The sequence below is a fragment of the Acanthisitta chloris genome, unplaced genomic scaffold (assembly GCF_000695815.1).
Source record: "Acanthisitta chloris isolate BGI_N310 unplaced genomic scaffold, ASM69581v1 scaffold14067, whole genome shotgun sequence".
NCBI lineage: Eukaryota > Metazoa > Chordata > Aves > Passeriformes > Acanthisittidae > Acanthisitta > Acanthisitta chloris.
This window is the reverse complement of record NW_008681058.1, coordinates 7976-22546: the sequence shown is the minus strand read 5'-3', so window position 1 is coordinate 22546 and position 14571 is coordinate 7976. Positions and strand designations below refer to the sequence as shown.

Sequence of the window (14571 nt, the reverse complement as noted above, 5' to 3'; positions counted from 1 at the left end):
TCCAACCTGGTTGATTCTATGATCTTTTGGACTGAGCAATGCATGTTTATTATTTTGTCTATATGGTGTTGCAGGTATTTTCAAGCACACACTCTCCATCTCCAAAGCTCTGCTGTCTGACCTGGTTTCAGAGAGAGATCGTCCTTTAGTCATGGGACGCTTCAATGCAGCCTCGAGCGTGGGCTTCATCCTGGGGCCTGTTGTTGGTGGCTACCTTGCAGAGCTAGAAGGTGGCTTTTACCAAACGTCCTTCATCTGTGCCTCAATCTTCCTTCTGAATGGTGGTAAGTTGTATAGCATATTTTGTATTTTGGGTCCCTTCCTGCCACACTTTTGTGTTGTTCTGCCATCTGTAATACCTTGAATTCATAGTGTGTTTATCACCTATAGCATACATACTGAGGGGAAATTTAGGTTAGATGTTAGGAAAGGGTTTTTCTTCCTGTGAGGGTGGTGAGACACTGGCACAGGTTGCCCAGGGAGGCAGTAGATGCCCCAACCCTGGCAGTGTTCACAGCCAGGTTGGATGAAGCCTTGAGGAACCTGCTCTGGTGAGAGGTGTCCCTGCCCAGGGCAGAGGGTTGGGACTAGATGATCTTTAAGGTCCATTCCAACCCCTAAAATTCCGTGATTCTATGTTCTACTATCAGAATTTGAACCTGTGTGGAAAGGTGGGAATTTTGAAACCTCCAGGTGCTTTTCCTTTGTTTTGCATATATTCCTTCAGACACAAATGGGAATTTTTCATGTTCCCAAAGGTGAGGACTAAAATTCAGAATTTTGGCTTTAACCTTTAGATTTGTTTATATGGTGTAACTGTGGCATCTCAGTGTTTTCCTTTCTGGTTTTCATTGCATTTAAAATTGAACTGATACTGTGAATAACAGTAGACTTAATATTTCTCATTTTTTAAAGCGAAATAATTGTTGAAGTCCTTTTTTAAATTTTGATCTTTAAGTAAATTGTTATAGTCAAACTAATGTCTTTCATGTAAAGTTCATGCATTGAATGAAATCAAGTAATGTCTTGATCTCTGCAGGTCTTGTTTGGATGTTACCCTGGAGTGAAGAACACACCGGCAATAGGCAACATCACCAAGACAAAGGAAAAAACAGTTTCTCAGCACAAAAAAGTCATGACCTGCACTTGAAATCAGCAAGTGATGGAGCTGTGGCAAGCACTAGTCTTTTCCAGTCTCTGTGGAGCCAAGTTGCAACAGTGCTGAAGAGGATCAAAGGAATTGCCTGCTCTAATTTGTGGGATATATTTTTAGTGAGGTTGCTGATGTCTGTTGCTATTCTGCTGTACCATAGTAATTTTACACTGGCCTTGGAGGAAAGATTTGGGGTGAAACCCTTGTTTGCTGGATACCTGATGAGTTACAGCAGTGCACTTGGAGTCCTGGCTGGGTGTCTGCTTGGACCAATAACAAGACTCTATGGGCACAACACTTACAGACTTTTGTTGCACTCCAGCACTTTTACCTGCACTCTGATCCTCCTGTACACGTCAGCCCTGAGCATATGGATGGTCATTTTGTCTTCCACCTTCTTAGCCTTTTCAACTACTATTGGTCGTACTTGTATCATTGATCTTGAGCTGACCATTGGTGGGAATGAGGCCAGTGGTACTCTCCTAGGTGTTGGACAGTCTGTGACATCAGTGGGACGGATACTTGCCCCACTCCTTTCTGGAATTGCTCAGGAGTTCAGTCCTTGTGGCCCTCCAAGTCTAGCTGTTGGACTAGCTTTAGGTGCTATTTTGATAATGAATGCAAACAAACAGAAATATTGTAGTCATGGAAATGTGAAGTTAAAAAGTCAGTAGCCACAATGGTGGATTGTATAGATGTATCTTCACCTGCCAAGCTTATACAGTAGCAAGACCTTTCTGGAATTGCTCAGGAGTTCAGTCCTTGTGGCCCTCCAAGTCTAGCTGTTGGACTAGCTTTAGGTGCTATTTTGATAATGAATGCAAACAAACAGAAATATTGTAGTCATGGAAATGTGAAGTTAAAAAGTCAGTAGCCACAATGGTGGATTGTATAGATGTATCTTCACCTGCCAAGCTTATACAGTAGCAAGATGTTAAAAGGTGAAGTTAAAAAGTCAGTAGCCACAATTGTGGATTGTATAGATGTATCTTCACCGGCCAAGCTTATACAGTAGCAAGGTGATCTTTTAAAAGGGCACATTATGTTCACCTGGAGGCCAGTACATATAAATATTTCTGCTGCTGGGAGGTTAACTCAAGACAAATATTATTCTAACTGGTGCCACTAGAACACTTGTAAGAGGGACAGGTGTTGCTATATTGTCCTGGATGTGATTTTTTTTTTTTAATTGAATTTTAACCTTTTTAAAGGGAAGAACAAGAATGTCATGAAATGCACAAATCCTGCCTTGTAGCTTATATTTGAATCAGTGTTTAGATTGATTGTTAAAAGATAGAAATTGATTCTTATGATTTAATCAAAGGTGCATTTTTGTTATTTAGTCAGGAGAATTTGCAATGTGCATGTTATCCTTAATTTCTTATGCTGTGCTCTGTTGCCATTTGTCTGCTGGGACAGTAGCTCAGTTAACAGTGTGTTTGCTTTTGTGATTTTGTGAAGTATATTTTGTCTGCAAAACTTGTTGCACAGCATGATTAGGCACTTTGGGGTACTCAGTCTAACCCCTGCTTATTCCTGGTCTTTGCCAGGCAACAGAATTGGGAATATGCTAACTTCATGTATTACAAGACCTAAAATTGGCAATTTTAGGAATAATATGAGGCCGTTCAGACTGAAGCTGAGGCAGAATGTAAGTTTTATTGAAACTTGAACTCGTGGTTTCTGTTTAGTAATTACTTTTACTGACCAACTTTGTCATACACTAGTTGTTAATATTTCCTGTGCAATTTTTCTACCTTCATTTTAAGAATAAATTTCCTTCTTAATTCTTTTGAATGACTGCTAAAGGTGTGCTGGAGCAACTAGCAGTAGTTCATGGATCTGGATTAATGCATGTTCTCTCATCTCAGGCATAAGTGACATCTCAGTGACAAGAGAAAACCTGTTTTGTTGTTATTTTAGTCGTAGCACTCTCCTGTGCTGTTTACTGCTCAAGCTCGTATTACTTGTCAGTCAACACTGTTTGTATTTCATCTGAAACACAGGAAAAATGTATTTTGCACTGACAAGGTTCCATATGCTCTTCCTAATATTATTTGATGGAAGTACAAAGTTGACTGAGTATAATAATTGGGTTGGGTTATTTTTTTTGGATTAAAGCCATTGTAGTTATCTTCTTGAACACATCTGTGCAGTGCTGCTGCTTCAGGTGAGTCATGGATGGTGTTTGGCATTTTTTCATGTTCATTTGCTTATTCACTTTTTCCAGTGCCTGGCTAGTATTCAAATACCTGTTGAAACCTTTGTGATTCCAGTGGCAGCAGTATGGGAACATATATATAGAACTCTGAATTGGTTGAATTTTATATATTAACACAATCAGTGTCTTACTACTGCTGTGATTTCTGTACATAACCTCACAGTTCTTTATTATAATTATCTGTGTTTCATTTCTCCCTAAGACCTGGAGGCATTTTGAAGTGTCTTACCTTCTTTTGTCTTGCTTGGTAGATGCCCCAAAACATTATTGCCCTAAATTTCCTCTTTTCTTTCTATTTATCCATCTTTTAAATTACTATTTTTTTACCTAAAACCCACCCTTCTATAAGTCAGGGACTTCTGCTTTGCAACTATAGCAAGGGGTGAAGGAAAGGGGGTTGGAGAGAGGTGTGGGATGTGTGTCCTGCCATGGCTGCAGGGAGAGGACTAGAGGGAATGGTCATAAGCTGAGATAGGGGAGAGTCAGATTAGATGTTAGGAGAAATGTTTTCCCTGTGAGGGTGTTGAGGCACTGGGATATTGCTCAGGGAGGTGGTGGAGTCACCATCCCTGGGAAGAAGCATCTGGATCTGACACTGGAGGATCTGGTTTAGGGTTTAGGAGTTCCAGCAGTGACAGGTTAATGGTTGGACTTGATGATCTTAGAGGTCTCCTCCAACCTTGATGATTCTATGATGCTAAAAAGATATGAACAAAGCTTCAAAAAGTAACATACATGAAAGATTTAGTAATTATTCCTGTACTTGTTAGTTATATGAGGTAACATAACATTTACCCTTCTAAGTTGCTGCACTGATTAAATCTGACTTCTGTAAACACCTGTACCAGCATATACAGCTGCCTGAATATTGGTTATAAAAACTTCACAACTTCACTGGTTTATACCTAGGTGAAAAATGTGCTTTCCCCTGCGAACGAATCTTTTTGGTTTATTTTCAAAAATAGTTCTCCATATTAGCTAAATAGGAATTAAATAATCCAGTTGAGAAATCTGTGGAAGCTTGTGGTCCTGGGGACGTGTTGCAACACAAGTTACAGAAGTTAAGTTTTTCACTTGTAGGCCAAAATGATTTCTGAAGTGTCACAGAAACGTTTCTTCTTTGTACAGTCTCAGGTACAGAAAAGTTGCACTAATTTTGTAATTTTTTTAAGGATTAGAAATAAAATGAAGTGACATTCCACATGTATCATTTTGTCACTGTGGTTTTTCTCCTCTTCCTCCAAAGAATCTACAGCACAAAATAAAAGTCTTCAAGTCACTATCCTCCAAAGAATCTACAGCACAAAATAGAAGTCTTCAAATCAATGTGAAGTGCAGAGGCTTTATTTTTTTGTTCAAGTTGTGGTTAAAACCATCGTTTGAATCTGCCTACATTTCACATAAAAGACACAGGAACCATGGATTCACCCAAGAAGTGGTTTGGCAGTGAATGAAAAAGAAGAAATAAAATAGAAAATTAACAGTTTTGACATGAAGTGCTTAAAGCTACTGTTCCTAGTGCCTGGAGACCACATTTGTATCCCTTGTGTTGCCTTTTAGTTGCCATAACCATGCAAGTTCAGAGTGCTGATTCAATGATGTTCTTGAAGATGGAAGGATGTGAATGCCCTTTTTAAGTTGAGGGAGGAGCAGGTGCAGCTCTTTTTGGCTACAATCCAGTGAGCAAACTACTAAATTACTCAGCAGTTTTTGAATCCATTTGTAGTATCTGAGGACAGTAAAAAACTCCATTTGCATAGGTACTAAAGGAAAACAGTTTCTACTAGCAAATCACTGAAAATTAAGATTTTTCTCTTGCTTGCTGCTACTTTAGTTTGGGTTGGTTTGCCTAGGCTTGTAGGAAGGGTTGGGGTTTGGTTGGGGGTTATTGGGGTTCTCTTTGCTTTTTGCCTTTCAAAATTTTCACTTTGGTAAAAGTGACTTTTCTGACCATTTTGTTCAGCTGATGTTGAAGAGGCTGTGTATGCAATGCAGTAGTTTATTTCAGTAAAACAGCTGGTAGCACACAATATGTACTGATTTCATTGCTTTTAAATGATGAAGCAGATCTCAGATTGTTTCATGTTGGTGCAGGCAGCATATATTTGAAGAGATCCTTTATAAATATGTCAGTTGTCATGGGTTAGACACCAGGTACCCACCAAAGCCACTCTATCACTGCCCTCTGCACCTGCACAGGGGAGTGAAAATACAGCAAAAGGCTCATGAGTTGAGATAAGGAAGGGGAGAGGTCACTTGCTGATTAATGTAATGAGCAAAAAAGATACAACTTGGGGAAATTAACCTAATTTATTGCCCATTAATATCAGAGGAGGATCATAGAATCATCAAGGTCGGAGGAGACCTCTAAGATCATCCAGTCCAACCATTAACCTGTCACTGCTGGAACCTCTAAACCCTAAACCACATCCTCCAGTGTCAGATCCAGACACCTCTTCAACACCTCCAGGGATGGTGACTCCACCACCTCCCTGGGCAATCTATTCCACTGCCTGAACACCCTTAAAAGGGAAAACATTTTTCCTAGTGAATTTTCCCTATCTCATCTTATGGCCATTCCCTCTACTCCTCTCACTTCAGGCATGGCAGAAGAGACCAATGATAATGAGAATAATGAGATAATGAGAAGTAAACCAAATCTTAAAAACACCTCTCCCTCTGCCTCTTCCGTCCTGGGCTCTACCTCCTCCCACAAGCAGCACAGTGAGAGGAGTCCTTCCCCTGCTCTAGCATCTCCAGTGACTGTCTACCATGGGAGAGTCCCCCATGAACTTCTCCAATATGAGTCTTCCCCATGGGCTACAGTTCTTCATGAATTGCTCCAGTGTGGGTCCCTTCCACGGGGTACAGTCCTTCAGGAAGAGACTGCTCTGGCATGTTTCCCAAGTTCTACCAGTAAACCTGCTCTAGTGTTGGCTCCTCTCTCCACTCATCCACAGGTACCTGCCAGGAGCCTGTTCCAGTGTGGGCTTCTTAACACAGCTTTCTTTCAGTCATCCTGTTCCAGCATGGGGCTCCTTCTTGGGCTGCAGGTGAACCTGCACCCCCATGGAGCTCCATGGGCTGCAAGGGACAGCCTGTCTCACCATGGTCTTCACCACAGCCTGTAGTGTTGGCTCCTCTCTCCACTCATCCACAGGTACCTGCCAGGAGCCTGTTCCAGTGTGGGCTTCTTAACACAGCTTTCTTTCAGTCATCCTGTTCCAGCATGGGGCTCCTTCTTGGGCTGCAGGTGAACCTGCACCCCCATGGAGCTCCATGGGCTGCAAGGGACAGCCTGTCTCACCATGGTCTTCACCACAGCCTGTGGGGAATCTCCAGCACCTAGGAAGAGACTGCTCTGGCATGTTTCCCAAGTTCTACCAGTAAACCTGCTCTAGTGTTGGCTCCTCTCTCCACTCATCCACAGGTACCTGCCAGGAGCCTGTTCCAGTGTGGGCTTCTTAACACAGCTTTCTTTCAGTCATCCTGTTCCAGCATGGGGCTCCTTCTTGGGCTGCAGGTGAACCTGCACCCCCATGGAGCTCCATGGGCTGCAAGGGACAGCCTGTCTCACCATGGTCTTCACCACAGCCTGTGGGGAATCTCTGCTCCAGCACCTGAAGCACCTCCTCCCACTCCTTCTTCACTGACCTTGGTGTCTGCAGAGTTGTTTCTCTCACATAGTCACACTCCTCCTTTCTCTGGCCACAGTTACTTCTGCACAATAACATTTTTCCCTTCTTAGATGTGTTATCACAGAGTCCTTACTACTGTCACTGGGTCTTGGGGCTTGGCCAGCAGTGGGTCCCTCTTGGAGCCTGTTGGACATGGGGGAAGCTTCTAGCAGCTTCTCAGAGAAGCCATCCCTATAGCCCCCCCTGATACCAGAGCCTTGCCATGCAAACCCAAGACACCAATCCTGCAGGCTTCAGTTTCTCAACTGGTTTTCTTTCCTCTGAATTTACTCACCACAGCACCAACACAGAGGTCAGTATCATTCTCATTTTCTGAGAACAGGTTGATTATTGAGCAGATAATGCAGCAACAAAACAGGACAAGCATTGATTATGAGCTGGCTTGCTCCTTACTTTCACCACTCTGTAGTGCCAGTGTATTCCTGGGGATGGGAACCTCCGTGGGTATGTTCAGGTGCTGCAAGCCCCAAACTGGTTGTGGGTGCTGTGGGATATCCCTGGGATACTCCTTTATAGCTTGGCACTTTGGGATTTGAAAAGATGAGAGTTGCCTGTGCTTTAATTGCTCTAATTTTGAAGCCTCACAAAGAGATGATCATGAACCTTGTAATGGAGTACACTGGAGTCTGAACTTTGAGAATCAACTAATTGTGAGCAGAGGTCAGACTTCTTATGAAATGAAATGCAGAGTTTGTTCTAAAGGGAAGTCCTGAAAAACTTCCACGTTGACTTACAAAAAGAAGTTACTCCAAATTTCTACTTCATTTAAATCCTAAATAAGCATCAAAGAGCTATTTTTTGAGATGTGCTACACAATAGGAACTGGTCTTCCATTCTGTCAAATGTGTAATAAATAGGTCTCAAAGATGAAAAATAAGTGAAGTAAACTAAGGTATTTAAAATCCTTTTTTTCTTTTTGTGGCAAAAAAATTTCTTTTTGAAACAGAACCTATGGCAATTAGGGTGCTGTTCTAACAAATTTAGACCTAAGCACATTTCAGATCATGACCCACTGAGGGTCACCAGAGCATCCAGTGCAACTACTGTTTTCCCTTCTGCAATCTTAATCCTGACAAGTCTCTAAGGAGAAAAAAGGTTTCCAAAGTATGTCAGTCCTGTGTGGGAACCACATCAGGGTTTGTCATCTCAGAAGCAAAATTATGCTAACCCAATTTCCCCTCATGTTGTCCTATTAGCCAGTCTGGCCATCTAATAAATAGGCCAAGAGGGAGGTGAAACTCTTTGACTTGAAGGTTTTAAGACAAGACTCCTCATGGCCATTCATACAACTGACAGTGTCAAGCACAGCTGCAAGTTTATCTAGAAAGTGTAAATTATATCATGATCTGCCAAAATGAGGGATACAAAAAAAAAGAGAACGGTGAGTCTTCCTATCTCTCCCAGATTTAAATAGCACCTAAATCAGGTAGTCCATGTCCTCTCTGTACAATGTCCTAAAGCAGTTCCTCCCTCTCACACTTAGATATCTCCTTCTTTCTGTTTTCTGGCCTGAGATCTATTGTTGGCCTGGCTGGGGCTGTACATTGCAGATGGATCTATTGTTGGCCTGGCTGGGGCTGTGCACTGCAGATCTCATGTTATAAACATATTTACAAGGATATTTTTTAGTGGCTGAGAGCCAATTTCAAAATCCTTTCCCTTTTCTTCAAGGGCTGGGGGATGTTGGCAGAACTTGGATAATCTGGGAAAAGATGAGGAGCCAGAGCATTTCTTGTGGTGTCAGCTGGTGTTTGGAATTGGTAGACTTGGCAGCTCTTGAAAAGGTTGGGGCAGAGGTGCTGTGTGTTTGCTCCCAGAGAGCCCAAGATACTCTTCAGAACAGTAAGCATGTCATTTTGGCAAAATTTTTTAACTTTTTTTTTTTACCACATGATTTCTATGTGGCTTTAGTGGAGAAGGATATTCTCAAGTTTCTAAATTGTTATGCAGCATGGTTTTCTTTTGTTGAACACCTGTGGTTTCAGTGGAGTTTGCATTATATTTTAGAACCATGTAGGACAGAGCTTAAAATTTTGCCTCTTATGGCAAGTTATTCTTGTTTTTTCTTTCAAAATCTGCCTAAAACAGATAACTGGATGTCTATCTAGCCCTTGCTAGACCTACTTTCTTATGCCATTTACTTACAGTTTATAGGTTTCTCAGCAGCTGAAGGGGAAAAAATTCTCACAAAGTCCTAATTCAGTGTGGAACATAAATATTTTCCTACTGTTCCTAAAACTGGACAACTGGACTTGGTTCCACAACAGTGCATTAAAACACCTATACTACAGAGTGTACTGGACAGACTGTCTGGAAATAAAATATTCCTATGTGGCTTTGGCCTTTTTCCCAGTCACTGCTGAAGAAGATGTGGTTTCCTGAAAAACTGAGACCCACGTCCTCAGTCAGTACATGACTTCCCCATCAGATGGTGCTCGAGGACAGATTTAGTTAGCATTTCATTCTCCAGCAGACAAACTCTCTTTGCTACAACATGAAGTGTCTCCTTTGCAAGCTCAAAAAAAAAAAAAGCGAATTTGTTTTTCCTTTGCAGAAAACTTTTTAAAAGGTAGAAAAAGGCAAAGCTCTGATCCAAATCAGAGTTGAATGAGAAGGGCTACCTGGGACACAGCCTGTGGCACCTGCTCCTGTCACTGCTACTGAAAAGAACACCCAGAAAATCAGTTCCCATGAGGGTCTGACCCAGCAGTAGTGGAAAAAAAAGCCAAAAAAGTGTGGGAGGAGCAGGAGTGAGGAAGGCAGTGAATACTAGCCCATTAGATGTCAGATTTCCTTCACAGTGCCTTGATGCTTGTATTCCATGGATCTCAAAGTGCTTTGGAAAGGCCACAACATGCTATTGTGTTTAGAAGCACCAAGAGCTTAAGACCAGATGTCATAAAAATGACCTTGGATTTGATGTGCTTGTACTATAGGGCACCCACTTTAAGTACCAACAGTCTGAGCATGCACTGCACTAATGGACAACCAGCATAGCACGAAGGTTCCTGAAACCTGCATTCATTATTTAAAGTTGGGCCATAAAAAATAATGACCATTTGAAAAACAAAAGAGGCAGCTTTCCCCAGATAGAAGCTAAATGCTTGGGCATTACCAGCACATGAATGAGAGAACTTCACAGGGATTAAACTAAATGTTGACACACAACATTTCACATTTATTTATTTGGTCAGATTTCAGATGGGCCTGATGTAAAATACCTCATCTAAACAGTCTGATCTGCAAGGCAATGTGGTCTCAAAACTTAAATCCAGACTCAAGGCTTCTCTCTTATTCAAACATGATCCCAATAAGGCAGTGACAGAGCATTCACTGACAGTTTTACTGATGAAATATACTTTCCTGTTGAAAGAAAAATTTAAACTGGTTTTTAAAGCTTGTAAGAACAACCAAATTGTCCTGGAAAGCTGCAGGTACAGCAAGTGATGCTGCTGTAGCTAATTTATTCCCCAGTACAACTCTCTGCAAGTTTCTTGCAAATGAGATTAGTATTTCTTGTCCTTCAGCCATCCAAACCAGATCTGTTTGGCTTTGTTGGAACCCAATTTTAGTTCCAAACAGGAGATGATCACTAAAGGGCAGCTAAGTATTGATTTCCATAAAAATCACCTTTGAGAACAGCCATGAACATTTGACTGAGATTTCTGGGGTTCACACAGTCATCCCTCTGCAGCTTAGACTTTGCATTGGACACACAGCAGAAACTCCCATGGCTGGAACAGAGGAAAAATACTAAAAGATCTGTGCCAAGAAAAGAGTTTACAACAGTTTGGCATTTCAAATACAAACATGAAATAAACATTTTGGACAACTGTTGGAAGCAGGAAAGTTTTAAATCCCATTTATCAACCCAACCCATGAACATTTGAAAGAAATTTACCCTGTGATTTTAAAAGGAAACTGATTTTTAATAGTTCTTTCAAAACAAGCTTAAATAAAAAAAAATGAATCTTATTGCCCACAGATTTAGAAATGTCCTAATGAAAGAGAAAAGTTATGATTTCACAGTGTACATTCTTCAATGAAAGTTATCCATCTTGTAACAAGTAGAATGCAAATGATTTCTGCATTGTGCTGAAATGTGTATCTGTGCTAAAGCAAGATCAGTACTTAAAACAGATTAAATGGGACAGAAAGTGCAAATTCCTGAGAGCTACAGTTAAGTATCATTTATTTCAATGCACCCTCCCTTCCCATATGCCCTCAAATGTCAGCCATGGACACTAGGATGAAGAAGTCTGTGTTATTAAGGTGCACAGTGACTTCAACTGGTTCCAGGGTCCTACTGTGCTACTTTTCTGTACAAAGAAATTAGATGGAACATTTTTTTGTTCCTTGGAGTGCATAGCTCAGGCAAAGAAAAGATTATCTTTCCCCTTTTACAGATGAGGAAACAAAAAGTAAAACAAGTTGACCAGAGTCACAAGCAGGAGAAAATGAGCTTTCTTGAGTCTCAGTGGTCCCTGACTCAAACAGGAGGCTGCTTGCTTTGTCTACGTGCAGAGCTCTGCAACTATTCTACTGCTGTGTTTGCACTGAAACCAAGAAACTAAGGTGCAAAAAGCAATTTTGATTAAGAACATGATTTATCCACCTGAAGTTTCCTCTTTTTAGGCCTTCTGGTGTCCTGCTAGGTGCTTTCAGCTCTTGCTGACATTAGTGAAAGCCAAGGTAATTCAGATTTTCTTTGGTGATCCTTAGTACCTTTCAAAGGTAGCATATTGCCAAAAATCCAGAAAGTAAAAATTCAAGCTATTCAGGTCTTGTCTCTGTTGCAAGTCCTTTTTATAAGCTGTCTTTGCAATTCTGCCCCTACAGCTTGTTCCTTCTCTTCTTCCTCTTTTTCAGCATCACAGGTTTTTGAAAGAACTAGGCTTCAGGAATATATTTATTCTTCTTAAAAAGTCTATATGATAGGTGCATTGTGCAATTTTCAGTGTTAAAGCTCTGGTTAAAACAGGAATTATTGATTATAAATAAAATCTGAAATGATACACAATGGTTGGTTTTTTTTTTTCAGAATCCATTCATCACTGGACTTTCAACAATGATTTTCAATGGATTATTGGGTATTGAACCTTCATGATTTGGTTCCACAAGAGATGATGTGATAAGGCACATTTCCATCCTATCTTAATAGTGGAAATCATGTAATTAAATTAAAGCATTGCCATAAGTTATTTATAAAAGAGATTTTTTTTTCATGTCTTCAGCTTTGCAATTGCTCCAGCATTTCTTTCACTTAGTTAATGGCATTGACTTTACACCAATGGAAGTGGTTAGACCCACACTGAGGCTTGTTTGGTTATTTTAATGGATCCCATAGTCTGATCAGATAGTTTAGAATCCTAATTGGATACGTCCATGGTTTGGTAGCAACAGTTCTCTTTTGGCCACGTTCAGTACAGCTGGTTCTCAGGCTTATTCCTCTGCCTTTCCCCTTGTGATGCTTGCCTAGCTAACCGTGGTGGTGGCATAGGTCTTGCTGACCCATGGTCTGCAGTCAAATCTTCCCTGCTCAAAGTGCCAAATCTTGGTCTTGTCAGCAGTGGCTGCCTGAACCCAACAGATGGCTGAGGCAATGTGCTTGGCTCTTGCTGCTCTTCTCTTCCATCCTGGTTCCCGTCGACTTCGTTCTTCCATTCCACCCTAAACTCAGGCAGTGGCCTCTGCTGTCTCAGTCTCTGCTCTCTCAAGATTTTCCCTGCTCTGGGTCTTAGATTGAGCACTGTGGTAGCAGCATCCAGCTCAGAGTCACTGCTGTCACCCACTGTTAATTGAAAACAAAGATAGAATTTTGAGTGCAGAATATAACTGGTTTAGCAATGTTCGAATAACAGCACACTGAGCACTTGCAACAAGAGAAGAAAGTTTCCCTGTGTTTCTGAAATTTGGGGCTTTCTGATTAAATTCTTTTATTTCCACCAGTATAGAACATAGATTTGATGTACAAACACCCCTCCCCTCAAAACTGTGATTTTTACAAAGGCCTCACTCAGTTGCTCCTTGATCACCAAGTACCTCCTTGTTTGAGTTGACATTTCCCCAGTTTTGGCTCTGGACATCAAAAAAATTGTCTCTCTCTACTTGGGTCTCATCCCTGCTTGCATCCAAGCAGGATACAAAAATTAGATGTCTCACCCCCACATCCCTTGAAATCTAAACCAAGAGGAATTTCCAGACCATGACATGTACAGGGGCTCTAGAAACATAACTTTGGAATATGAGAATCAATATTCTATCAAGCAAAGGACATCTCAAGGTCAAGGGGAGGAAACCTCATCCTTAATATGCCTGAATGTAAGATCTGAAAGAATATCCACAGGGCAAATCTTGTAGGCTGAAAGTGCTGCAGACTCCTTCTCCCCCTCACAGCAGGGTACAAAATGGTCAAGGGAAAGTTGGCATAACTCTTTAGGGAACACTGAAATGATCACCACCAGGTAAAGCAAGCTGGAAATTGTCTGGGTGTGTACATGTGCATATATTTTTCCCAGCAGGCTTCTTTAAAGTGAATTTTTTCTTTAACAAAACTTGCACACTTGAGTCATTTGATAATCATTTTAACCCATCGGATGAGACCTTGTGCCACCTGATCTAGTAAGGAGGTGTCCCTTGCCCATGGCAGGGAGGGTTAGGTTAGGACTAGATGATCTGTAAGGTCCATTCCAACCCTTAAATTCTATGATTAACAGAAATTTATGAATGCCTCAGATTTGTTCTTAGGCTTAAGTGAGATATGAGGTTTTAAAATAACAAAGTAGAGAACTGTGTACTGTGCAACTGCTGTAAGAACAACTTCCATTCAGAGCCTACATGTTATTCCTTTTAAAAAGGTGAGGAAAGGGTCAACAAAATGTATTACTATGTCATTGTCCATTCACCCAGATAATTATATATCAAGGAAGGTCTTCATCAGACAGTGTTTTCAGGCTTTTCTCCCTCTAAATATGTCAAATAGTATATTTTCTGACAATTGAATAATCTGGAGGCACATTTCCTCCTTAATTCTAGGTGACAGTAGGTGACCTCTGCAGACACAACTACAGAACAAAAGGCAGCCTACATTCAGGAGAGCAAAGATGTAATTATTAACAGACAAAAACATGGTCTATTGCTGAATTAGTTGGGAAGAGTGGAAAACTAATTGGGGTGGGGATCAGGACTTTTTAGTAACTGTGCAGAGATTTAATCTTCCCAGCAAGAGATCTTGATGGTTGCTTGTCATGAAAGGAAATGCTCCTGAGCATGGTATAAGCATGGTAATGCCACCAGTAATAATCAAAATAATACACAGAACTGGGCAAAGTTTACACATCAAATAGTTGTCTCCCTCCAGATTATTTTACTTTTTTGTTAGAATTCATGAACTCCAATACAAAACATTTGTGAATTAAGGCAGGGGAAAGAAAACAACTATTTATTTGTAAACCACAGAATTTTGAGAAATTCTTCATGAGAACAATAGGGTGTTCAGG

The 14571-nt window shown here is 40.9% G+C and overlaps 2 protein-coding genes across 2 annotated transcripts in view; one reads left to right on the top strand and one right to left on the bottom strand.

The window, feature by feature from the left end:
* Nucleotides 1–74: 74 nt before the first annotated feature.
* MFSD9 (major facilitator superfamily domain containing 9) lies at nucleotides 75–1879 on the top strand (the record flags this gene model as incomplete). The annotated part of the gene is made up of 2 exons (XM_009077963.1): nucleotides 75–284; nucleotides 1040–1879. Coding segments are annotated over 2 exons (998 nt in total), but the record flags the coding sequence as incomplete, so codon positions are not given.
* Nucleotides 1880–12288: 10409 nt separating this feature from the next.
* Nucleotides 12289–14571, bottom strand: part of LOC103805320 (sodium/hydrogen exchanger 2-like) — a gene marked incomplete at its 5' end in the record, with an annotated part of 9237 nt that continues 6954 nt past the window's right edge. The window contains one exon of the mRNA XM_009077962.1: nucleotides 12289–12863. Coding sequence (XP_009076210.1) covers nucleotides 12493–12863 — 371 coding nt within the window. The remainder of the gene's footprint in view (nucleotides 12864–14571) is intronic.